The 26692-nt window shown below is 40.7% G+C and overlaps 1 protein-coding gene across 10 annotated transcripts in view; it reads right to left on the bottom strand.

Moving 5' to 3' along the window:
* ABCC9 (ATP binding cassette subfamily C member 9) overlaps positions 1–26692 on the bottom strand; it is a 68968-nt gene that overhangs the window by 12029 nt on the left and 30247 nt on the right. For 3 of the 10 annotated variants that reach the window (XM_018083639.2, XM_018083637.2, XM_018083638.2), the window contains 18 exons: positions 26547–26655; positions 25056–25166; positions 23857–23929; positions 22351–22456; positions 21084–21122; positions 17706–17744; positions 15782–15883; positions 14341–14425; positions 13765–13845; positions 13081–13218; positions 12469–12594; positions 11830–11926; positions 10683–10918; positions 9604–9752; positions 8782–8851; positions 7794–7951; positions 5155–5247; positions 1940–2042 (listed from right to left, as the gene is read on the bottom strand). In XM_018083639.2, coding sequence (XP_017939128.1) covers positions 1940–2042; positions 5155–5247; positions 7794–7951; positions 8782–8851; positions 9604–9752; positions 10683–10918; positions 11830–11926; positions 12469–12594; positions 13081–13218; positions 13765–13845; positions 14341–14425; positions 15782–15883; positions 17706–17744; positions 21084–21122; positions 22351–22456; positions 23857–23929; positions 25056–25166; positions 26547–26655 — 1915 coding nt within the window. The remainder of the gene's footprint in view (positions 1–1939; positions 2043–5154; positions 5248–7793; positions 7952–8781; positions 8852–9603; positions 9753–10682; positions 10919–11829; positions 11927–12468; positions 12595–13080; positions 13219–13764; positions 13846–14340; positions 14426–15781; positions 15884–17705; positions 17745–21083; positions 21123–22350; positions 22457–23856; positions 23930–25055; positions 25167–26546; positions 26656–26692) is intronic. The other 7 variants (XM_018083643.2, XM_018083641.2, XM_018083640.2 and 4 more) reach the window with 6 other exon arrangements.

Here is a 26692-nt window from a genome sequence, read left to right as displayed (position 1 = left end):
TTTCTCCACTCTCTTTCAGGTCTTCTTAAAACATGGGTTTGCCTCCTCAGAAAAGAGAAGTATCAGTGACTTCACAAAATCCAGGAAGGCTTTTGGTAGAATTTATACAGGTCATGCATATGTTTTATTGGCAGAAGCTTTGCAGGAGCTGGAACCTATTTTCTTGATGTGCACCTCAGTTTTGAAGTGAATGCCACATGTGATCTCATGGAATCAAGGTGCCTGATTAATGAGACCCTTGGTATTCCCTCTCTCCCACTGCAGCCTGCACTATATTTAGTTTGGATTACATTTTCCATCCATTTTTCTCCTCCTGTCTGATAATGCCTGTAATCTTTCCTTCTGAGATTGCAAATGAGGGTTGCCTGGTTCTTCTGCCCGTAAATTGTGTTGCAGAGTAGATGACAGACTCAAACTTTAGTGGGGGATGGATTTAAACTGAGAGAGAGGAGGTTTAGACTGGATATTAGGAAGAAATTCTTCCCTGTGAGGGTGGTGAGGCCCTGGCACAGGTTGCCCAGAGAAGCTGTGGCTGCCCCATCCCTGGAAGCATCCAAGGCCAGGTTGGATGGGGCTCTGAGCAACATGGGCTGAGTGGAAGGTGTCCCTGCCTATGGCAGGAGGGTTGGAAGTAGATGATTTTTAAGGTCCTCTTTAGCCCAAACCATGTGATTCTGAGATTTTATGATTGACATATGCAGGGAATTGGAACCACAGTGGTCTTGAGACTCCATCAGCAGCTTGGATAGGACTTGACAGCTGCTATAAAATCCTACAAGCTTTTGGGTGATCTTAGTACCAATGTGCTATTAAGGAGAGCTAAATGAACTATTCCCTGGCAAGGCCACATTATTCCTAATGCTATGATGAAGCGAGGCATATTTTTGGATCAGGTTCATTCCACATGTAAGCAAGCCTAAAACTGTGAGACGTTAACAGGCATCGCCACAGCTCATTCCAGGATTGGCTGTTGCTCTGTTATTTATCTGCCTTAGATTTGGAAGCAAGTTCAGCTTGGTCTTGTATGCTCTAAGAAGCTGAGAGTTTCATGCACAAGGGAAAGCTTTGCCATCATAGGAAATGGAGAATAACTGTTGCTCTGACAGCATACCAGGAAAATAAGGTGAGTATCCAGCCTTTGATGTGGGGATTAATAATGCCTGTTGCTATTTGTGTCTAGCAGAACCAGGTCACTGCTCTGTTTATTTACTGCTCTTTGGGTTTGAGATGAATAAGGAAATCACAGTTGCTTTGCTTGCCTCTTCTTGCCTTGCAGATCAGGAAAGTCCCTCACGTGCTGTCCCTGGAGAGCCCCCACGAAAACCAGGAGCCTATTTCACTGTCAGTGGCTGCTCTGTGCCCTACTGTCATTTTTTTTCCGGTTGGAGTCTGGTTCTGCCATCTTTCATGATATCAAACAGTAAAACCACAAAGAGTACTGACAGCTGCAGTAAGGGCACTGCAAGGAGGGGTTTAACTTACAGCTGTGGGGTCAAACCTGCTGCTGGAGAGATACTTCAGGACCTAAAAGGTGAGTGGTGCCTAAAACAGCCCTGGCAGAATGATGGCACAGTTCACAAAACTACCAAAAATCCGTGTCCTTCTATGAAAGTAGTTCCTGCTGGAGCAGGTCTGCAGATGCTGCACAGTAGCAGAGAAAGCCTTGTTTCAAGTTATGTAAATGTTTGTCCTTGCATTCTCTTCACACACTACACAGCACAGCAGCAAAAGATGAGGGAGAACTTGCATTTTCCTACTCCTGGCCAAGAAAGCTGAAAAAACCCTGTGGGTTTAACATAACAATGCTGCTCTATTTTAAGGAGCTGTGTGTGTAACCTCAGCGCGAGATTAATTCCCGTTATTATCTTCTCCGCCTCAGGCAAAGCCTCTGTTTGCTTCCAAGGTTTCAAAACCACGGCTGGGACGAATCCGAACGTACCGTCCTGACCTCCAGCCATCTGTTGGCAGCCGACAGAAACAAGTAGGCAATGTTGTTGGTGTCTGTCAGCTCCAGCATGCGCTGTTTGAACCTGGCTTCATGCCTGCCGAGAGCAAAGTTGGTACATTTACAACACGTCACACGCTCACACACAGAAGGGTGAAGCATTAACTCTCCTCTAAGGGTGAAGCATTAACTCTCCTCTGACTTCCCTCCCTCCCTCTCCCCCCCCACAGTCAAAACGTGGTGCCCTTCTGATTTTGGGTTAAAAACTCTTCCCTGCTGCCACAACTCTCCATAACCAGAGCTACCCGTGTGATGGGGAGGGTTTGTTTTGGAGCAGATTTTGGATCAGAGCCTGTCCCCTGAAAGAGACTCCAGCGCTGGGGTGCTGGGCTTTTGCTTATCAAAGTTGATCCATTTTTTATAGCTGTGGCCACCCTTCAGTCCTCTAACAAGTGAGTGCTGCTGTGGCTCCTTGCTTCTTCCTCACAAGCCACCACCAAGACCTACCATCTGAAAAGCTGATTTCAGATGTCTCTGTAGAAATTTTACTGCATAGCAGACAAGAATGGACATTTCATATATTGCACATATTCTTTTCAGTATTTCTATAGTATAGAAAGACACTGGCATGGGAATATCATGTTCTTCTCTTGCCACAGGAGCCTTGGAATCATTTCCCAGTCACCTCTTCCATCTACTTTTGATCACAGATGAGCTTCTCTTTGTCCCCCAGTGATAATGACTTTACCATGTCTCTCCTGGGTAAAAACCTGCTGTCCATTTTAGCCAGATCCTGATTACTTGTTATTCTCACACAGTCTAATTTATTAATATAATGAATTTAAGTTCATTGTATTAATCACAGCTGATTTTAAATTTTGTAGCATGTTATTGGTGACTCTTAGGTCAGGTATAAAACAAGGTTTGTGCGTCTGCTACTTTATTGCAACTGTACCGGCTGGTCTGACAAAAAAAAGCTGCCTGAAAAGGTGCCTGGCCAGCTGCAGGGCTCTTCAACAGGAGTGACACCTCTGTAACAAGAGTGACACCTCTCAGCTAATGTAGATCAATCCACAGATCAATACCTTTCAGCCACACGGCTCAGCTGTTTTCTCAGCCAGTCACAGGTTGCCTAAATAACTGGGAAACTACAATGAGGGAGAGCCAGAGATTATCTCTGAACTGCAAAAATGAGGGGTGTTACCTTCACTGTCAGCTGTTTCCCTCTCCCATTTGCAATGCCCATCACATTTAAAACCAAGTATGCCAGAGCCCCCAAGAGCTGAGGTACATTTTGGGAGGGGAGGGGGAAATCCCTCTTGGTGTAAGTGTATTAAATTCATGGTGCCTTGCACAGTCAGAGGGAAACCATCTTCTTGTTTCATATTCTGCTCTCTGCTCCTTACCCTTACTTGAATAAAACAGCTGAACTTCAGTCAGCAGCTCATTGTTTTATCTTCCATTTTAGTCTCAAGGCCCTGCTGTGAAGCACCTGTAACACCTGTTCTACCAGAAATTTCCTTCTTTTTTCCTCTGCTGTTTCCCACTGGTGTTTTACTTCCCTCTACACAGCTTGCAAACATGGCAAGCAACCTCCCCAAAACAACTGGTAACAGGAATGACGTGGGGAGGAGCAAAGATGCACTGACAATCCTGCTCATCTGCCTTCCTGGCAGCAAAACTCCTGTTTTCCTAATGGAAAATCTGACATGCTCAATCCGTGTGCTTTTGTCCACGTTCAGCTCATCTTCTGGGCCGCTTTAGTCTTTTATCCTGTCAGATGACAAACAGCAAAGGTCACTGAGATTGCTCTCTGATCCAACTGTACTACTTTGTGGTAAGTTATGTGAGGAGCTGCTCTGTTTTATCCTGGAACATACTGAACTCAAACTGCAGAGAATGACTAACAGTAAATACGAGCTTGCTGACAAAAAGTGCTGGAGACTTCAAGTTTGGTTGACAGTGGAGCACAGACAGGGAGATGAAATGGCTTTGATTAGCACCAGAGTTCCTGGAGAACTCAAGTGATGGTTGTGATGCCCAGTCCTTCCCTCAGGTTGCCTTTTGCTCTCTGCCATCCAAGCCCACAATGTCTGTTTTATAAGGTAGAGTTCAACTCCCAAGAGGTGCTAAGCTCCTTCCTCTTTCTCAGGAGACAACACGGTGAAAGGCCACTCTGAACCTCTCAAGAAGCACTCAGCTACATCAGCATCAGGCCTTAATGATGATTTACTCTTTCAGTGTGTCATTCTGGTTGATCAAGCTTGCTAAGACATTTCCTGTTGACCACTGGCTCACGTCTCTTCAACACAGCAATACTTTTGCTTGTCCTTCCACATTCCTTACTGCAACAGCCTGTACTAACAGCCCAGGCCCTAAAGCTTAGCCTGAAGTGGTGAAACAGTCTTAAGCTGATCAGAGAGGTGTGTAAATGGCATTGCAGTGAGGTCTGCTCTGGTTTGAGGTTCTACATGGCACAGGATGAGTGCAAGCTGTGCTTACTGGGGAGCAACATCAAGCTGGGACTTGCTCAGTCATGCCAGATATAATGTAGTGAATATACAAGGAGAATTTGGCCTGTATTTCATGTAGTAAGTAGAGAAAAAATACATGCATGGGAAACTGAAAAAATTACCTGAATCTTCTGGAATTTATTTTTCAATTTTGATTGGCAAGGGTAGGTTTTACAATATTAAGATCAAGCTCTGTTCTGCTGTATTTTTCTTGGAAAGTCTCCCAAGCTGCACACTTTCAGTTGGAGAGTGCTATAAAGATGTTTCCTTGCTCAGGGAGTGGGTTAAATACAGCACTGACTCAGGGACAGAGGTTGTAGGATGTAGCAGGGGGGTCTGAAGGAGCAATGCCTGTGCCTGCTTGGCAAAAGGGAGCTTCCTGCTGCCCAGGTAAGGCATGGCTAAAACAGACTGCTTAAAGGTCTAAATATCATATCTGAAATACATAATCATCTTTAATTCAGTGGAAAACCAATACAGAAATAGTGTGTTACTGAAAATATGCAAAAGGTTTTAAAGGCATGGAAAAGCTATAGGAAAACAAAATTTCTTTGTTTGGTTGGTTTTTTTGGGGTTTTTTTGAGATAGTTTAAGAAAGCTCATCAAATCCAAGAGCTTGCCCTCAGACATGCTCCAAGGAGGCTGCACAGGCCAGACCAAAAGCCAAGCCTCACTCTAAAAATTTGTTTTACTGACCCAAATGCTCTGATGGTGGTAAGGCCTTCAGCTGTCTCCGAGAAGTGACACAGTAAAGGGAGCTGGGTGCTGTCATCGAGTTCCTGGAGGTCCCTGGGAGCACAAAAAACAACAGACACCCATTACAATGTAAACATCTCTGGCTGTAGAAATTTCACTGCATAGCAAGCAAGGATGGACCTTTCATGTATTGCACATAATCTTTTCAGGAACACACAAAATTGTCTCTCTATAGTATAGAAAGACACTGGCATGGGAATATCATGTTCCTCTCTTGCCACAGGAGCCTTGGAATCATTTCCCAGTCACCTCATCCATCTACTTTTGGTCACAGATGAGCTTCTCTTTGTCCCCCAGTGATAATGAATTTATCATGTATCTCCTGGGTAAAAACCTGTTATTCATGCTAGCCAGATCCTAATTACCTGTTATTCTCACTCATTCTAATTTATTAATATAATGAACTTAAATTCAGAACGGCTGATTTTAAATTTTGTAGCATGTTATTGGTGACTCTTAGGTCAGGTATAAAACAGGGTTTGTGTATCTGTAAGCTTATTTATTTTATTGCAACTGTACAAGCCGGTCTAACAAAAAGAAAAGGTGCCTTTCCATATAAATCTTGCTTCATTTTCCATATCTGTAAGTACCACAACATGCTGAATGTAAAATATAACAGATGATGATAGCAGACCTTCTATTTGCAGTTTTAAATTACCACACTGGTTGAAACAGAGACAGCACTGACAGAGAAATAATATGAATGATAAATTTCCTCAATTATTTAGCAATGGTACTTCCAAGACCTGCTTGGAGCAATGATATTTAAGTCCAAAGAGTTCCAGTCTCCTGAAACAGGAATGTTTTCCAAACCATGGAGAAAAATCCATCTTTCTGTAACACTCTGCCATTGGCACAGCAGCCAGTTGTATAAACAGAAGAGAGGCCAGATCATTAGAGATTTAAAGTCTTTATCAAAATCCTGCTATGTTTGCACACTGCATTAGACAGGCCAGGAGAAATAAGTGCTCCATGATGCTGAATGTTGCAGTACACAGAGCTAATTTCACTGCTTATGTTTTGATGATAAATATCTTTCAAATTTATGATGGAAAATACACAGAAGTTTTTGAAAGATGTAATGGAAAATACAACAAAGTGCTGCAAGAAATACTGTAAATATTTGCATTTCTAAAAATTAGTGAAGCTTATATTCCTGCAGAGTACTGCGTGCAAGTAAGTTATAAATACTGGCTGAAGCTGTTCCTTCCTCCTACATTTCCCAAGACTGATTTTTATAGAAATAAATTGGATTTTTTTTGGTTTCTGTTTTGCATTGGAAGAACACAAGCCAACCCCAAATGCCTCACAAGTGATTTAAAAGAGTTTAATTTAAACAGATTAATTAAAAAAACCCAACACTCCTCATACAGATTTTCCCAGAAAAGTAAGGGAATAAAATGGATGAAGTAGTTTTGGACTTGCAGAGCCCATGGGTGCTTGTGTAGGTGTGTGCTGACTTAGAGGGGTGATCAACCTCTCTCTAGCTTGCATGGTTATTGCTGCATCAGATTTGGTGGGGTAAGAGCAAGGTTTCTGGAAAAACCTCAGAGAAATTAAGCAGATTCTTTCAGATTTAAACATTTTCCTGGTTTATGAATTCTGATTATGTCATTTTCTTAAGAATAAATCTTGGAAATTCTGAGGAAAGACCATGAAAAGTAGGGTAAAGTGAAGCAAAATTATTAATATGTTGCTCAGTGCCCACCCTGCTCCATGGATTTAAGGGGAATAACTGACACAACTCTTTCTGGATAAGAAGCTACTAGTTTATCTATTTCTTATTTGCTGCAAAACAGCAGCTAATGCTGTAGCATGTGCCTACTGCAAAGATAAGGCCAGATAATAATAACCTGCTAATAATGACAGATTCTTTTGGCCTCCCTGCAAGTCAGCAGGTGCCTTGGTGAGTAATTTTAAGTATCAGAGAGTGGTGTAAATCCAGCAAAAAAAAAAAAAGGAAGAAGAATGGATCCAATTTAAGAAAAAACCTTCAAAAGGCTTGCTTAAGATGTTTTACAGAATGAATTTAGCACGAGTCTAAGAAATCCTGATGCTCTTTTTGCTGAAAAATTGTACTTTTTATACCCAGGCAAACCATCAAAATGGTTTGAATATGGATATGAAATGCTGTAGAGTGGAAATGACTTTCTGTAGAGGTTTTTTCCTCCAATATGAAGAAAAAGCAGCAACTGATGTTAATCCAGGGAGTTATTTTCCATTCTCTACTAACCCTCAGAAGGTCAAAGAGGAGCTTTGACCAGAGGCAAGCTGGCTCAGTTGATTAACAGACTTCATGCTCATCTGACTCAGTGTACACAACAGTGTACAAAAGTGATGCAACTGGTGTTACTTCCCTAAATATTCCATTTGTAGTCAGGTCACCTGGAAAAACCCTCCTGTGTATGTCCCAAACTCACGCCTCAGGATCAGAAGCAGGATGCCATGGCCCTTTTCCCCTTACTCCTGTAGCCTCACATTCCATCACAATTCTTAGCACAATTTTTTTTTTTTTTTAAAGAAATTTTCAGGACAGGTTTTGTTGTTTGGCTTTTGTTTGTTTGTTTTTTAATACGTACTTGGAAGCAACTCTGAAGTATTTCTGGATGAAGTAAAATGCTATCCCGAGAGGCACGAGGGCCACAAGGAACCATGGGGTGGCATAGGAGATCATCCCAATGGCTGACAGGCAGAGCAAGGTGGACCTGGTAAGAGACTCCAGCGTAGGAGGGATGTGCTACAGTGAAATAAAAGACTTACATAAGGCAAAAAATCACTATAACAGCCCTTTTCCCATAGAGGACCACCGGGAAAGTGGAATGATACCACTGTGCAGTCATCAATATCCTCTTTACATCAGGAGACTTCATGTTTCTGTGAGTCTAATACCCAAATGTTAAAATTAAATGAGCCAGTGGGTTTGGGGTTTTTTTTTCTAAAAGTCAGACCTTCAAATCTCCTGGGGAAACAGGAGCCATTTCCACCTCGTCTAGATAGCAGGTAAGGAAGAAAAAATTGTTCTTCATATCCTAAGTATTTAGAAAAATACAGTGAACTTTTTTAGAACCTCTTAATTTTTCTTCCACGTTCCCATCACCCTCAAATTGAGGTTCACTGCTCATTCAAAAATTTTAATGCACAGCCATAGTGAAACATCCTTTCCTTCCCCTGAATGCTCTAAATCCACATGTGCTACAGCCAGGGTGGAACATTTATTTGTCATATCTACTCCTATACAGTTAAAGTTACTATATTCTACCCTCTTTCCTGTTTTGAGCTCAAAATATGATGTTTTGCAAATCCAGATCTTCCAGCAGAAGCAACTAATCTGCATATGAAGAAACTGAGAGTCTCCATCTCTCACTACATTTGATTTTATAGTTACTTGCCCATATTACTTTATATTTTTATCAATCCCAGTGCCTGTTTTGCCATGCTTTTCTCTACTGAACATTTTAATACATTTAATAATACGTACCTTTAATACATTTAATGCTCTTATTCAGTATCTAAGTGAAAATTTGCAAAGCCAAGGTGCAATAAAACAGAATATATCGATGCATCTACCTGGTCAATGATATTTGTGTCAGCAGAGAAACGATTCAGAATCAGCCCCAATGGAGTCATATCAAAGAACCTGTTGAACAAATTAAAACCAAAAAGTTACCTGTAAAGGAATTCCATTTTTGGGTAAAAAGTCCAGTCAGACAGAACACAGAGAGCTGTCTCCAGCCTTTCTCTAAAACCAAGCAGTAAATACAAGTAACACAACAGATATAAAATCTGCATCCTGACTGTCCAAATGCTTCTTTTGGCATTTCCCCCACAGAAAAAAGCTTTATCTCCTCTTCCAAAAACCTGCTGTCTTATGTCCCGGACTTTCATTCTTGCTCCCTCAAGACTTAAGATCCCTTCCAAAGATCTCAGCCTGTCCCTGGCTCCTGATAAAGGTCACCAGCCCCAGAAGTTTCATGGAAGCACTGGGATAACTTGATTTGTTATTCATGCATCCTTTTGGCCATCCTGCTGCCTCTGTTGTCATCCACAAAACCTGTCCCCAGCCATTAGAAGAAGCCTTGGTGTCGTTTGTCACCATGTCACTGCTCAGAGCCGGAGTTTGGCTGTCCTGGAGCTTGAACGCGACACTCCAGCCTTGAAGGGCTGCCAGTTATCCAACAGATCTCAGCCAGACAAAAAAGGGGGAAGAATTTCACATGTTCTGCAATGGAATTTTCCCCCCCTTAATTCACCACTAGTTGTTTTCACTTTTTGAGGCCTTGGAGGAAACAGGGTGGCCACGAGAGCTTTTCGGAGGAGTGCCCTCCCAGGTACAAAGAGGGCAGGTTTTGATCACAGAGCTTTTTGGGGGGGATATAATTTCTGCTGTACCTGATGGGTCCAAGGATGATCTTGTTGAGGAGGTTGTGGTGTAGGTTCTTGGCTGCTGTGAGACCCATCCACTCCACAGTCAGTGATGTGATGAGGCAAAGGACAATCCCAGCTCCAGAGAGGATGCTGAAGACAGCTACATGATAAGTCTGATAAAATGACAAACATATCAGTCCTAGAAATGAACACCCATTTCTGCTTTCTGCTAGGAGGTTCCCAAGGTACCAATCAGCTACTATGTCACATCACTTATATTACATAGTTGTAATTATAATCCTATATAATATCTGGGAAATAAAAAACTATGACTGATCTGCAATTCAGTAAGTTCACATAAGCAGAAGTTATGGTAGTTCTAAGAGCCCTCACCCCCCCCACTGATGAACACCCTTCAAGGCCATGAAAAGATAGTTCTTAAAACTGTGAAGGTGGACTAAATGGATAAATAGAAAGGATCACACATTTTTGGCCAAGAAATTCAGTCAACCAAAGTAGAACGTCTCAAGAATTAAGGCATTTGAGAGATATTGGAATTGAGAGATAATGGATATTCCACTTTATTAAGTTCAAGCATCATAAAATTCCCAGAGCAGACCCTAGACTCATCTGCCAGGGTTATAACGCATTCAAGCCTTCTGAAAGTTTACTAAGTGGATTCCAGTGCAATATTGTATATTAATCAAATTTACAGCTATAAGCAGATTGTACTTAAGTAGCACAATTGAAGATTTTTTTTACATTTTTTTTCTGGCAGGACATTACTCAACAGCCAGTACTTAGGAAAATGGGGTCATTGACTTAGGAGTTAAAAAATCCAGAAGGAAAATTTTAGTATGAGGTCCCTTCCTTTGAAAGGTCAATTATTTTTCTACCCTCAAGCCTGTTTCAGTTTTGCATGTTCAAAAAGGTGGATAAAATTTGGATGGCCTTGTTTTAACATGAAGAATTTGTCCACCCTGTATAATAACCCAGTTTACTCCATCTATCACCTTTCCAATGTAACTAGATGAACAGCAAATGATTACTTTAGAATATTTTTTCTTTCTTTCTTTCTTTTTATCCTCCGAGGTATGGCTAACCTTATCATCATCAGCATTCCTGGCTTCATTTGTGTTGTCCATGGATGTCCACGTAGCAAGCCAGTAATCTATGGCCACTATAACTGAGTGTTTCAACAGCTTGGAGAAAATCATCAGAAAGAGCAAGAAAAATCCTCCAGAGGTGAGATATCTCCAACAGGTTTTCCACGGCATCTTTGTCCTCAGCCTCATGACAGTTGACATATTATCATCTTCATCTTCTTCCTCTTCTTCCTCTGTGACTCAGACATTAAATCAAGTTTAGCTGGGACTCAGTACTAGGAATTTTACCTTGTTTTACTAGATTTGGGTGACTCTTTTCTTGTCTTGAATTTTAATTTTAAAGAAAACATTCGGTTTGTCATTTTAAAACAGCAGACACTTCAGACATATTCTCATAAGACTTTCCCAGTGCTCTTTAAGCAATTCTATTGTTTGTCAGTCTTTGACTTGTTGCAGCTTTGTTAATTTTAGTTAAACTGACTATTTATAGCAGAGACCAGGCCTTTCCCAACCTGTTCAGCTCCTTTTATTTTACAGTCAGCAGAGCAATTTGGGTCGCATGGAAGATTCTAGAAAGCCCTTCAAACCTTTCCATCCAGAGGCTCCAACATCTGTTGCACAAAAAAGTTCAATTTTCCCTTCAATCAAGAGCAATAAAGCTTTGTCTGTGATAAACTGATAATTGATCACATTACACTGAAACACAATTAGTGGGAGATACATGTTTCATAGGTGTATAAACAAGACATTTAATTTTTTCTGCAGATAATAAGAATATATATCTCACAGCCTTGCAGGCTGCACTTGAGGAAGGGAAATGTTGCCCTGCTCTTGACAACTACCCCGATTTGTTCTCTTTACAATTATTTCTGTTGTTTTACTTCTCTCTCATCCCTCAATAACTCCAGGCAGTGTGAGTTATCAAAGAAATTAACTTGTTCTGTGACACCCTTATCCCTGCACAAATACATGGAGAATTCCTCAAATAAATCATATCATAAACAGCTCAAAGTATTGGACTTCCCAGTTATTACCAAGTGTCACCATCATCTTCGTATTTCATAGCTCAGAATTGTCACCTATTGAAGTGGAAAGGCAATGAAACATAGGAACAGATTAAATAAAGTGAAATGATAAGACATACCCTCATCTTCGTCTTCCAGCTGGGATTTGGATTCTCTGGGGTACATGGCCCTTCGGAGGGTTTTCCTTTCAAGAGTAGTTTGGTCAGCTTCCATATCCTGAAATAAGGAAGTGTATTTATTCATTTACAGCTTAGCTGTCTGCCACTGTGGCAGCACCAACAGTAACCTCAAAGAGAACTTTACTGGGGTCACTTCACTCACAGAACCGAAAAGCACAGTGTTTTAGGATTTAACTTTCAGAAAATCCTGCTTTGTCCACCTACTCCCCTCTCTCTTTCTTCCAGTCTTTCATTCCCTCTCTTCTGGAATGATAAAAACTTCAGAAAGAGCCTTTAGAGAATCCTAAATGTTCATGGCAATAACAGAATAAGAGATACCATGGCCCACCAAAGGATGAGCTGTGCACCACATTCCAAAAGGTGGTTTGGGGAATGTGTCCTCACAAACCACCCATGATGGATGTACCACACACTTCCTGGAAAACCTACTCCAGTCCTTAAAACTCCTTACAGGTCATGCAGTTCTGCCTAATGCCTAGTTGAAAACTTCTTCTGACATAGTTTGGGGTGGGTTCTTTTTAATTTAAATGGAGAATATTTCTTTTCAGAAAAGCCATCCTTGTCTAAATGTCTATTTACCTTTTCCAATTCTTGATCCTGGCGATTCATCAGAGTTTTCCAGTGTTCATAGAGCTCAATATCCTTGTTCTGGATATCCTTTAGTGTCCCTTCTCTAAGCACCATTCCATCCTTCATTGCTATGATCTAGGGGAGAAAGCACCTGATAGATTTACTCAACAACATAAATATCATAATCACTGACCTGGATCCTACAAGACATGTCTCAGTATTGGTGGCATTGCCATTATGCAAATTTCTGTGCTCACTTTATCGAACATTTTATGAATAACTTAATTTTGTTGGCACAGCCCATAAACTGAAACATTGAAACATCTTTAGCTGCACTTGTAAAAAGCACGGACAAGACATAATATATAATAGTCATATTTGCAATCAAAATCTAAATTAACTTTGATTCAATTTCAATTACAAAAGCTACATAAATAATGTGAAAATAAAATAGTTCTTCCACTACAAAATCTGTATTTGTTAAAGTGGCAGGTGGCCCCATGGCATGTGGAATTAAGGAGGGAATCTATTACAGAGAAAAGTAGTAATCCCATCAAGTGTTACAGCGTTAACTTCATGTGCATGTTCATCAGATTTGCACCCTGGTACTGCTTCTCTTACCCAGTCAGCATGTGGCAGATATTGTAATTTATGTGTCACCAGGACAAGAGTCCTCTTGTCTTCCTGCAGAAACTTCAAAATCCCTTCCTGCATTAAATGATCACTTAAGTGAATGTCCAGTGCAGAGAACGGGTCATCCTGCAATCAAATCAAATTAGAAAATATTACAACAGGGTACAAAAGTCAGGCTTATTTCTAAAATATTATTTTAAAATTAGAAAGTGTCTAGGATTGCTAATGTTTCATCTCTCTCTAATGACTAAGAGCCAGCCAGAGGCCTGCACTACAAAACAGGGAACTGGAATCCATTGATTTTCAGTTCACAACAATAAACTCTGTTAATTTTTAATTAATTTAATTAATAACTTTGATGGGAAACTGGTACAGGAAAGTTAAAACAGAATTAACAACTCTTCTAATTTCCTCTAAACCAAACTGATCTTCACTTGGAGTTAGAGAACCTATTCTACTCTTCCAGTGTTAATCTGAGTAGGAAATTCCACCTCCATCAGTCTCCCAGTATGTTTTGATGCTGCCTCTGGTGGCTGCTTATTTCCTACCTGCTTAATTTGGATTTGGAGTTGAATGGAAGTCCCTGCAGCTCTCTTAAATCTAGCATAAATATATGGAATGACAATTTTGTTACTAACTTTCCCTGCTCCATGTGGAAAAGAAGAATCTTACCAAGAAGACAATGTTGGTGTTCTGATAGAGCGCTCGAGCAACACAGATTCTCTGTCGTTGGCCTCCACTTAAATTAATCCCCTAATGAGTATAATGGATGAAAAATAGGCATCTTTGAATAAACATTATGACAGGCCTCCAGAAATGTGATTTTTCACAATTATATGGAGCTCCAGTAAATATCAAAAACTTCATTAAAATGCTAATTCTGTTGATAAACAAGCATAATCTTCATGTAATACCAGAAGATAAATTATTATTCAGCAACTACTCACGGGTAAGTGTAAATTAGGAAGAGCTGCTCTGAGCACAGTAGGCTTTTCAGATTGAAAAACATAACAAATACAAGCATCAAATTGTGCATGTAAAATACAGGGGACTTTGCTCCAAAAATACCATTTGAGAAACAGCTGAAGAAGGAAAAAAGTTTTCAACTCTTTTTGCAGTGAGCCTTGGTAAATTACAATTATTTACCACTCTGGCAGCCCAACAGAGATCAGATTTGTCTGAGTGACACCAGAGGGTGTCTTCTTAATACAAAGGCCAAGCAGAGATTAAAGCATTTGTGTTATTTACCCTTTCTCCAATTTCTGTCTGATCACCAAATGGCAGTAAGTCGATGTCAGGCTGCAGAGAACACGCATCTGTAACAGCCTTGTACCTGTAAAAACAACACAGTCATTGCAATTATTTAACCAGCCACTTACTCTGCTAAAATAAAAAAATTCACTGCTAAGTTATTAAGGCTCTGTGATGGATGGATAATTGCAGAAACCAGAAGGGTAAAATGATTACTCAGCAGCTAATCCTGGAGCATAGTAAACTAAGCATTGTAAAACTTGTCATGTTTATTAGAGATCTTTATTGACAACACTGCTTTTTAAAGATTTAATCACATAAAATATTGAGTATGTTTCTCCCTATCATGGAGTTGTTTTGTTGGACTCTGGAGGATTTAAAGCCATTTTCCACTGAGTTATTATTCTCCCCCCTTTAGGCCCCTCTTCATTTTCTTCACAGTGATACTCCAGGACAAAGGATCCTTGCAATGATTCTGATCTCGCCAGAAACAGGAAACCACTTGCAAAGCCTTGAAATCTGCTGTGAGATTTCTAGGTCTGTGGGGTATCACAGGTGACCTGCTGATCAGCAGCTGGGATCAGGCTATTTGAGTGGTATCATTCAGCCTTGCCTCTTTGAATCAGGTGAATTTAGGCTGATGGATGCAGTAGCCAAAGAATCCGGTCCCTGGAATTTTAGGTGCCTCTCTGGATTTTGAGGCATTTTGTCATGGTCAGGTTTTATCAAGTCAGAATGGACTCATCCATCTTAACAAAGCACAGGCTGAGAGGAACGGGGTGTATTTTTAATAACTTAAAAGAGAGAGGATGTTGCCTTTGAAAACATCAGCAATTTGTTTTCCTTTAAGTCCAGTCACTTTTTCCACGTTTCTTAACTGACCTTTTAGAAGGATACAAGCAGCTGGATAGGCACAATAGAAGCTGTGCACCTCAGCTGTCACACCCCCTTCTCCTGTGTTTCTAAAGGAAGAATTAAGGCTATTTCCTTGCAGGAGCCCATCTTCCTATGTGCACTGTTTTTGTAAAAAAGTGCCCCAGTAAGCAGATCACAGCAGGATAAGCACATAAACTCTGTGGAAACGTGCCTAGAATCCCTATTTCTGGAGTCTTCTGGCAACCTCAGGCTCCATTAAACAAAAAAGACTCCAAAGATGGGATTCATCTCACCTTGGAAATCAGAGGTATGGCTTTCTCTGTATCCCATGGAGAGCCTGCATGATTTCTCACACACATCTTCTTGAAAGGCTCACTTAAACCAGAAACCTTCCTCTGAGATGGATAAAATCAGGTTTACTAAGCCCACCCCAGGGTTAATGGGCATCAATAGATATTTCTCCAAATCCACAAACTTACTCCAGAATATGCCAAAAAAAACCCAAAACAAACCCTCTCTAAAAGGAGCTGCCAGGTGTTTTTGCAAGGAGGTTGATATTTACCTCTGTTTGTTAAAAGGGCTCCCAAAGATGATGTTTTCCTCCACGGTTGCATTCAGCAGCCACGGCTTCTGAGCTGCATAAGCCACAGAGTATCTGTTTCTACTGCAGGCAGACACAGAGCATTAGCAAAAAGCAAAGAAATGTCTGAGAATCAGGGTTTTTAACATTAATTTCATGAATGTGCATTCAGAGAAATACAGGGGAACACATAAGCAAAGCAACTGTTACAAAAACGAAGGGAAGAATTTTAAATTAGATGCTTTTGTTAGAACAGCACCCACTCTCTCCCCTCATGGCAAAATCTATACTCTAGGTTGTATTCTATTCTCCTATAAATGGCTGATACCCACCTCAATCTAGTAACTGCAATTTCAATCCAAAGGCAAATTAATAAATAATAAAAATTATTATATTCTCATAAGAATAGTTATTTGGTATTTTTTTCCCTAACATCAGAACAGATATGTGACAAGACACTGTTCAAATGGCATCAGTACACTTGACTTGCTGCTTTCTGAAGTTTTAGATTATTTTAGGTGACCACACACATAAAATAGTTTTTTCTCAGTGAATGATTTTTTACTTTTGGTCTATTAGATCCTCAGTGGACTGACATGATACTGGAAAAGAGAGCAGTTTAATACAGATTGGGAAGGAATCACTGCACTCTCCCAAGTACTTTTTGACATCCTTTCAACATGTCTAAATACCTAATGACATGTTCTTTTCTTCTGGTTGTTTTGCCAATGTACAGCAGCAAAAGAGGTCGTGTAATGTCAGATATTTCTCTGAGGTGCCCAAGGTGTGTGAGGCAGGAGTGGTGAACTGGTTCACCCCTTATGGATCTGAACACTTTTCACAGAAACATGGAATCACAGAATGGTTTGGGTTGGAAGGGTCCTTAAAGATCATCTCATTCCAACCCCCTGCCATGGGCAGGGACACCTTCCACTAGCCCATCCAACCTGGCCTTGGACACTTCCAGGGGTGGGGCAGCCACAGCTTCTCTGGGCAACCTGTGCCAGGGCCTCACCACCCTCACAGGGAAGGATTTCTTCCCAATATCCAATCTGAACCTGCTCTCTGTCAGTTTGAAGCCATTCCCCCTTGTCCTGTCACTGCAGGCCCTTGGAAATAGTCTCTCTCCATCTTCCCTGTAGGTTCCCTTTATGTTCTGGAAGGCCACAACTGGATTCCTTCTCAGTCTCTTTGATGCTATTGCTCCCAACAAAGCATTTGGTTAACTTTTCTGTCGACAGAGAGGGTTCAGGGGCATGAGAAATAGCTGGTTAGAAGGCATCAGCAGTATCCCAAAACTCTGAGGCGTTTAAGCAGTTCAGGATGCACTAGTACAAAATGTGTCCTCAGGATTATCGGGCAGCAAATCCTGGTGTGTCTCCCAACCACAGCTCCGTGTGCCACTACTTCTCTGTCAGTTATGACATGTTTTCAGTTTGGCTTGTCCTTCTTTTAAACCTGCAGGCCCCTTCCCTGGAGCCAGGGGTGGAGGCACTGCTTGACTTCAGCTCCCTCTGTGACCTGCTCTGTGACACAGCCTGGGTTAGGCACAGCACAAACCCCAGAACACACAAAACACACAGTAGGATCCACATGATGATGTCTCAAATCCATCTAGAGGCCCTGTCTTGCACGATATGGAGCACACTAAACTCCCAGTGCTGTCAAATGGGACCTGGGATCACTGAACATCTTTTAGGCAAGACTGAGGTAGTGGTGCAATCGCTGGAGAAGATTGGGATCCACTGGATTTAACACAGTCTGTCAGTTAATCCCACAGTAAACAATTATCATCAACATGGTAAGAAAACACAGACGGCTGAAGAGTACAAAGATGAAGGTTTGGGGAAATTCTGAAGGAATTAATGCGTGTATTAAGATACACTAAAAAAAAAAGAAATAATACCTTCTGGATGCTTCAAAAGAAGGTTCAGTTTCATTTACACTGTAAGTTATGGTAAATGACATTTAGTAAGCAGGAAATATAAAGAATAACAATTTGTGCTAGTTTTACACACAGGAAAACTGGAGTTAAGTACATATTTTAAGAAATCAACATGAGTTGGGGTTTGTTTGTTCTTGAAGGGAAAATAAACAAGGTCTTAGTAAAAACATAAAACTTTTCTAATTACAACAGTTTCATACCTATAACACACAGTGGCTAAACAGGCAAATCATGTGGTTAGAAAATCTGTTAAAAATTAAAAGCGTATTGTAAAACCTATTAAAAATTAAAATATTTGATATTGCCTGGGCATGTAAAAGGCTGACAAGCAATAACTCCTCCACACAGTTCTGCCAATGACCTGCAAGAGCTGGTAACTAATGTCAAATTTCCCCTGGAGCAAAGATAAGCTTTGCAGACACACCTTTGAATCAGAAGAGATCTTGAACCTGTTTATAGCACTAAGGCTGCATAAAGCACAGCACTACAAGGCTTTCCTTGGCAATCTCCACTTCTTAAGGATCATATCCTTAAGAAACTCATTCTGAAGAGCATTCAGTGGCAGTAATGACATGAATGATTTTGCAGCTCCCTCTGTTTGTTAATTGAGTCAAAAACTGTGTTAAGGGGCTGGAATGGTAGCAAAAGCAGTTCTGGACCAGTGATGATGCTCAGATGTCCAGGCATGGTGATGCATCACTGCAAAGTGCAAAACCCAGAAGAGTAAGTTTATGCCAGATAAATAGAAACAGGCATTGGAAGGGACTAGAAAACTGATGCTCATGTATTATTTTCCTGACTTAAAAAACAAAACCAAAACCATGAACAAAATTATCCTCCACTCTCAGGCCTGTGAATCCTCCAGATGAAATATTTCACTGCTGAGGCAGAAATGTCTGCTTGACTGCTGGGATACCAGTAAACGCAGCTGCACTCGTAAGGAGAATATCCAAGTCTAGAAAATTCTCATAGCAGAGTCCTTGTAATACCAGACTCATGTATTAACATCTTCCCAAAATTCCAGACCTGAGACACAGCAGAACATCAGCTCTCTGAGGACTTTGACAATTCAGGCCTTGCAAAGGGCACAATCTGTGTTTCCTTTGGGCATCAATTGTCAGAGGAGATACTTCATTAGAGGTAAATCCTGCTGATTTATCTCAGAAGTGTCAAGGAGACATAAATTCAGGCTCAAAAGAGACATCACTTCACTAGAACTGGTCTCTTACTCAGCAGAAGCTTCCAGTCTTCTCTACAATGGAATAAAGTTACAAGAAAGCAAAAGATGGAGTCTAAGGAGAGATTGAAAAAGGGTTGGAAATTAGGTCAAGCCAAACAAAAAAGAAAAAAAGAACAAACTAAATTTGCTCTATTCAAAACCCCCAAACTTTTATCAGCAGGGCATAGCAGTGGTAGAGAAAGAGCTAATGCTTTCATGTACACATTTGGAAGTGCCCTCTGAACTACAGTTTAACAAAAACTGGGCACAGGTCTTGCAGGACCCCTTGCAATTCCATACCAGATTTAATATGCTTGCCATTGGAATCAAATAGATTGCCTGAATGAGCAAGGACTAATTTTCAGATCTTATTTACCTAAACACTTCTTTGGTTAGAAATGTCATTCCATGCTTAGCTTGACAAATACACTTTAATTCTCCCAAATTATGAGTGAGATTTCTGTGAGAACCCATGTTCACCAATAATCCCATGAATAAACACATAGAAGACCTTTGCTGAGCTGGGGCCTTCACAGACAAGGGGATTAAGTATTTGGTCTTATACTTTTTTACCCTGCTGAAGCTGAGAGAGTGATGGGATTGCAGGGCATGGGAGTGCACTGGAATTGAAGCTCCTGAGGTTTCTAAAAAGAGTATTTTATTTGCCTGAGGGGATCAGCAATTTTTGCTCTAGTTTCTTTATTGAAATATGGCTGTTTATGCTAATTTTTCAGCTGTATTATAAAATATACATGTTGGCCAAAATGGGCTGTGAGAAGTTCAAGTCTGAAATTGTAGGAAAGACCAGACTGATTGGTCATTTTGTAAGATTTTGAACACATAAGATGAAATAAATAGAAATTAATTTAAATCAAGGTTTTAAGGAAAAGTAAAAAGGACACCTCGCTGAAGTTTGGATACGTTTACAGTAACTTTGAATGATTTAAAATAGATCAATGCATCTCTAACCAGGTTGTGATCCCCTCAGCCTACAAAGTAAAAAGGGAGGAGAATAAAGACATGCAAAATCTCTGGGATACCACTGTAACAACAGAATGAACTGTTTCCTCTGCTAATAAAGGCAAGAAGTTTGAGGCAAGATGAGGACTGAGCATCTACACAAATTTTACTCAGGAGTTTAGAGGAATTTAGTCCTGTCCCTGCAACCAGCCACAGCAGCACTAGGTGGTTATGCTGATTTTGGCCAAATGTTCGTTTATCTGATCATTTATCCCTGCAGAGCCCATAATGCGGTTTCTGTGAGCTGCTGTTAGTGTGGTTGCAACTCGAGGGGAGTATTTCCTTTTCCTAACTTTTCTTGTATCCTTAATACTTGAGGACAGAACAGGCCATTTGTGAGGATCCCTTTAATAGTTCTTGTGTTTCCTGAGCTTTTCACTTAATACACAACAACCTGTTTGCACAGAAACCAGTCCAATGTACAGAAAATGTACAGTGAGTGAAGGATTTCCACTTAACCACTCTTTGTTTGGCAGCCTGACAATGTGGTTCTGGCTGTTTGGCTCGGTGTGGATTAGGGGAATACATGTCTCTGCATAATCCCCACAACTGTCCTCATATAGACTTAATAATTAACAATTCAGATCTGAATTGGCTCAATCACTGCATCCAGACAGCCTCAGATATATCACAAACCTCAGACAAGGGGCTGGTTTTTTGTGTGTCTAAGCTTTGTAACATATCTGAGACATGTCTCATAAGTGGGAAGAATGGAGATCTGGCCCATAAGACTTGCCCTGGCCAAGATCTTTTACAGAAAGATGCACTAACGTGCTTTATTTCCCTAAGATGCCAAACCAGTGACAACCCTGGCAGCAGGACATACAGCTCTTACTGCAGTCAACACCCACAGCAACAGGGTATTCAAATCCCAGCGATGCATTGCAGGATTGCCCCAACACAACTGGGGCTGAGATCTTATCCATTATTACTATTACTGTGTTGTTGTGCCTGAATTTGTGAGGGAATTCACTGCATTTCACCCCTGGATCAGTAGCTGCGTTAGTCATGCACGTAGAATCACATGGAAAGGGATTTAAGAGAGTAAATAGGACCTTTAGTATGGTTTTGCAAAATAGAGGATCCACTTGGTTAAATACCTGAAGTATCCTTCTGTATTCGTCTGTCTGCCAGGCAGTCTGAAATTACCAGCAAAACATAACCATGTTTGCATCAGCTATGTCAGGGCACCAGTTAGAGTGTGCAATGAAAAAAAAAGCCTGAGATGCTTCCTAGAACCTGAGTTGTTTGGTGATGTACAGACAATCAACTGACAGCATGATCCGACCCCTTGAACAACGTGAAATTTTCATTTTTGTTGTTTTTCATCATTCATGGTTATGAAACATTTCACAAACTGTCTCTAGTGTGTTTCTAGGATTTCTCACTTCTCTAATCTCCCTTAGATTTCATATCTTTTTCTAGGAAAAACCCAAGTCTTTCTCAACTATATCTTTGAAAACAACTGTGAGAATCATTTCAAGGTACACTCTACTTACCCCTCGCATTTTTTTCAAATTACTCAGAAAAACAATGCCTGGTTGGGGTGTAAAAACCTTTATTACATGTCTCGAAGAAATTAACTGTGGTAAGTCACATATTCTTCCTTCAAAGCTTAAACTCAAAGTTAGTCTTGCCTTGGCTCCAACTGTACCTGCTACTCCAGTGAGATCATATGTTTAGAATAGCACAAAGTGAAATATAGCTGGAGAGCAAAAAATGCCATGGATACTAGCACAGGAAAAGCAAAAAACATCCAGCTTGCAACATTGCTGTAAGAAAAATATGACAAGGGAGGTTACTAGTCAAGGGATGGGGCAACAAAATATTGGCCTCTGTGACGAAATTCCCTCTTCCTCAGCAAAAAGCTGATTGAGAGGAGTTTGGCTTGGCAGTTTTAAGGAAGCAGAGCTGATCTTTGAAATCAAAGAACAAGTTTTGGGGTCACTGTAAAGAGTAACAGTGACTTCCACAGGTGAGGCTTGATCATGTACCGGGGAAGGAGAAAAGCAGTAACACGTGTTATCGTATCACCTTTTTTTTCTGCCAGCACCAGCATCTCTGAGTGAGAAATACATGCCTATTTGATAATCTGAATTTCTAGTCGGATCATTTGCTAGGCTAATATATTAGATATTAATTACCAGACTAGCCTTTTTCCCTTCCTCAGGCTGCTCTGCCTGCTCTGAACCGTGACAAAACAGCAGTGAAAACCCTTCATAAGTTTGCAGGTGATGCATTCCAGAGAGGATCTGGGTGATGAGAATCACTCAACATGCAGTTCTGAGGCACGAAGTTTACATTTCTCACAGCAAACCTCAACCTCTTCCTGCTTAAATACAGCAATTAAAAGCTATATAAACATACTTGCTCCAGTGAACTTTTCCCTCCAGCGTCTGCATCTCTCCCAATATAGCAAGGAGAAGGGAGGACTTGCCACAGCCAACTTGACCCACAATCATTGTCATCTGACCTGTGATAACAATAAAAACACCAAAAAACACATCTTGAAAAGAGGGAAAAAAATATATCCAGTCAACTAGGTGCAACCAGATCCAGGTCTAGAGCATGTTTGAACTAGTTGGTTAAATATGTTAGCACTTCCAGGGATGGGGCAGCCACAGCTTCTCTGGGCAACCTGTGCCAGGGCCTCCCCACCCTCACAGGGAGGAATTTTTCCTTAAAATCCAATCTAAACCTACTGTCAGTTTGAAGCCATTCCCTGTTGTCCTGTCACTCCAAGCCCCTATAAATAGCCTTCTTCCACCTTTCTTGTAGGCTCCCTTCAGGTATTGGAAATTTTCCATGTCTCTGTCTAGCTGGGAATTTAACTGTCTTATTCCTTCCAAAGGAGATAAACTCTGGCTCACTCAGCTTGTGAACCCCTGGCCTTAGAGTTTAAATTCCTTGTAGCAAAGGCATTCTAGTGGTGCTGGACGTGGCACTGGGCCAGCACAAAGGAGTGTTCATCCATGTGTAGGGCACTTAATGCTACATGGAAGCAAACAATACAGACTTTGGGATTACTTAACAACCATGTGACATCAACCTAAGGCAATAGTCTATTTTAAAACTAAGGACTTGATAGGATGTAAAAATAAAATATAAGGCTACTTAATAGCATCAACTACCAACTGTGTAAGGTATTTCACAGCATTAACAACGAAAACAATAAAAAAGTAGTATTATTATTACCAGCGTCATTACTATTATCATTAATAATAATAATAGAAAATAATAGTTGTTACTTTTCACACTTGCTATGTAAGTGTTCTGAAACAAACCAGTATTTTGTAAACCTGTGGAACCCCTAGCCAATGCAAGGAATTACAGGAACTCAGCTTGACAAGGAGAAGTTCATTGAAAGAGGAAATAACTGAGGTTTTCTTGACAGGAAAACTGCATTTTCTGATATGAAAATAGTTGTGAACTGGGAGACTGTTACATTAATGAATGGCAGGAAAAGTGCAAGACATGAGTGCTGTGTCCCTGGGCACCAACTGGTGGAAATAAGATACTGAATTAGATTCACCCTGGGTTTGAACAGGTCTGGAATTCTCCCTTTTTCTTTTTTTTTTAATTTCTCTATTAGAAATAATAATGAATTATTTGAAACCATCATTTTCTTATTTATTCTTACTCTTGACTTTGTGCTCTTATTGAAACTATCTAAAGGTATGCAAAACCCACATAATTTATCTAATGATATTGCTATATGACCAAAACAGGTCATATATCTTCATACATTTTTAACTTTCATTTTTTTCTTATAAAAATCTAAAAGTATACTTTTATGCTTTTCACAACATCAAGAAATGGAATTAGTAATAGCAATTTGACATTACATGTTTCATGTTTGTGCTTTTATCCTACCTGTTGGGATTCTAATGTTTATGTTGGACAATGTAGCTAAGCCACTTCCCCATGAAAAGTATCCATTGGTCACCTACAAAATAATTACCACATGTCACTTATACATAAACACATGAGGGGAAAAAATAGAATGGCTGGTTTGGTCTAAAGTATGTCACTTAAATAAGTTGCACACACACACACACACACACACAAAAAAGTTAGGTTTTTAAAGATTGCCAAACCCAGAAAAGCTTCTGAATAAGAATAGATATATACACAAATATATATACTGTATGTAATGTAATGAAAGGATAATCTTGAGTTGAACTCTACCAAATACTTTCATTCTGTCAAATATAAGACTAAAGAAACATTCTTTGTACAGAGCACACTGAGGGGGGACACATGGCAAACATAACTTAAAATAATGTCATAATAAATGACAGGTCATAGTATAGATCAAATAATCATAGAATGAGTTGGGTTGGAAGGGACAATAAAGATCATCTAGTTCCAATCCCCTGCCATGGGCAGGGACACCTCCCACTAGCCCAGGGTGCTCAGAGCCCCATCCAGCCTGGCCTTGGACACTTCCAGGGATGGGGCAGCCACAGCTTCTCTGGGAAACCTGGGCAGGCGCCTCCCACCCTCACAGGACAATTTCTCCCTAATATCCAATCTAAACCTCCTCTCTGTCAGTGTGAAGCCATTCCCCCTTGTCCTGTCACTCCAGGCCCTTGGAAATATTCTCTCTCCATCTTCCTTTTGGGCTCCCTTCAGGTCCTGGAAGGCCACAATTAGGTCGCCCCAAAGCTTCTCTTCTCCAGGTTGAACAATCCCAACTCTCTCAGCCTTTCCTCATATTTCCATGCCTTTAATCACCTTGGTAGCCTCCAACAGTTCGATGTCAACTCAAAACTTCTGATCTTATTTTTAACAGTGAATGAGAACTGCCTGAAAGGACAGGTTAGTCAACCTGTATTAATTCCTGCCCATCAGATATTCTAAGATCTTTTCCTTTATATTCGTGATGGGAATCACTATAAAGACCTGGTCTGAAGCCAACTCTTCTCACTGCACTTTTGGCTAAAGTGCTGACTCATCTAAGGGCTTGCTCTTACAGTAGAAAATTTGGAATAGCAGCAGCAATTGGACACTATCAGATGCTGTTTCAGGAGCTGCTCCTTGTAAAGAACAAGAGGATGTTCTCAAACCACCTTGATCGCGACGTCGTCGATCTCCACGGGCCGTGTCTGCTTCCTGGCTGGCTGCTCATAGCCTTCGAGCTGGTACCTCAGGGGCTGCCTCCTGTTGATGGCCTTGGTGTGCTGCACAGGGAAATGAACACACAGGAGAAAAGCTGGAATCCTCAGGAGAAGACAGCATTTGGTTCCCTGTAAATCCATTTGTTTTCTTACCACCGTACCAGCTCAAAACAAGTGTGATAATAAAGACACGCTGCTGACATGCACACAGTGTAATGCTTTAAACACTTCCAGCTGAAGCACAGAAAATACCTGACTTTTTGTGTTTCCCACGCAAAACCATCCCAAATTTCACCTGTCACCCTCCTCTGCCCTACCTGAGGCAGCTCCAAGCAAAGCTGTGTCACTGTGTAATGACATGCTGAGTTACCAGTTCTGCTTCTTGGAAGCAGAATAGCTGCAGGAGTGGGAAGCATGTCAGTTTAGCTTGTGCAGAGCACCTTCCTGAGGGATAATAGTGATTTTGGAGCCAGCTCATTCAGAGCTCCCTGTGGTTATTTGTAAGCACCTCTGTATCGAGCTGAATCAATATAACCTTAGTGATTCCTTACAGCTGGACTGTATTTGGTTATTGATTAACTTTTACAGACACTGCCTTTGTTTTTCCCTTTCCCCACCATCTATCTAGGCTTTGTCTCTTTAAGGCTAGACAAAAGGTGGACAGAAGAAATAAAACAAATGCTGAAACAATTTTATATTTGTTTAATTTATTATAATGGTTAACCCAGAAAAACAAGAAATGTTGTTCAAGTTGGCAAAATAATTTAATTCAGCTCAAAATCAAACTTATTTTGTGCTAATCCTTTCTTTCTGTTGCTGTCTTCAAGATTCAGTCACATTTCAACTTGTATATTTAGTTTGAAAGAGCTGAAATATCTGGCTTTTTAAAAAATGTCAAAATGAAAAAAAAAACCAAACCTCCGACCTTTTCCCAAATCATCTCCATTGTGCTTTTTTCTGTCCTCAAATTTTACTCAAATTCACTGTATGTTTAGCACTCCAGAAACAGCATTTTGGAATTAATTCCTATTTCACAAAGTTTGGTGCAGTTTGTCCCACCTCCAGCTCTGAATTTCCCAGAGCAGGGGTTGTTCCTACCTAAGGATGCCCAAGATACAACAGGATGTACTGGGAATACACAGCACAAAGCCCATAACCACAGGGAATCCAGCTGGGGCTTCTATAAAAGCTGATTAATTTGAACCATGTGCAAATGTCTTGGTGTGTTGTGGGGTTTTCATTACTACTGGCACTTCAGCAATGCTTGAATGTGTTTGTGGGCCCTTTATGTCATAGAAACACAGAGATTAAGACATAAAAGAGGCAAAATTGGTCAATATTAGTCAGGCTAGAAGCCAAAACTCCCGAGGTCTATCAGCTCAGCCACTGGTCTTGCATGGGGCTGTAGGGCTTTGAAATTCAGCGTCATAAACCAGAACTTACAAGTCCTGTGTGCTTCTTACAGGATTCATAGGGTACAGAGCTGTCCCCCCCTCTCCAGCTGTCATCTCCAATCTCATCACTCAGGAGAAACTCATTCAGCTTCTGGACACTTGAAAGAAAACAGGACAGTGAGTTGCACAAACCCA

This window comes from Manacus vitellinus, unplaced genomic scaffold, assembly GCF_001715985.3.
Source record: "Manacus vitellinus isolate BGI_N305 unplaced genomic scaffold, ASM171598v3 scaffold_66_pilon, whole genome shotgun sequence".
Taxonomy (NCBI): Eukaryota; Metazoa; Chordata; class Aves; order Passeriformes; family Pipridae; genus Manacus; species Manacus vitellinus.
This window is presented reverse-complemented; position numbering and strand designations above follow the sequence as displayed.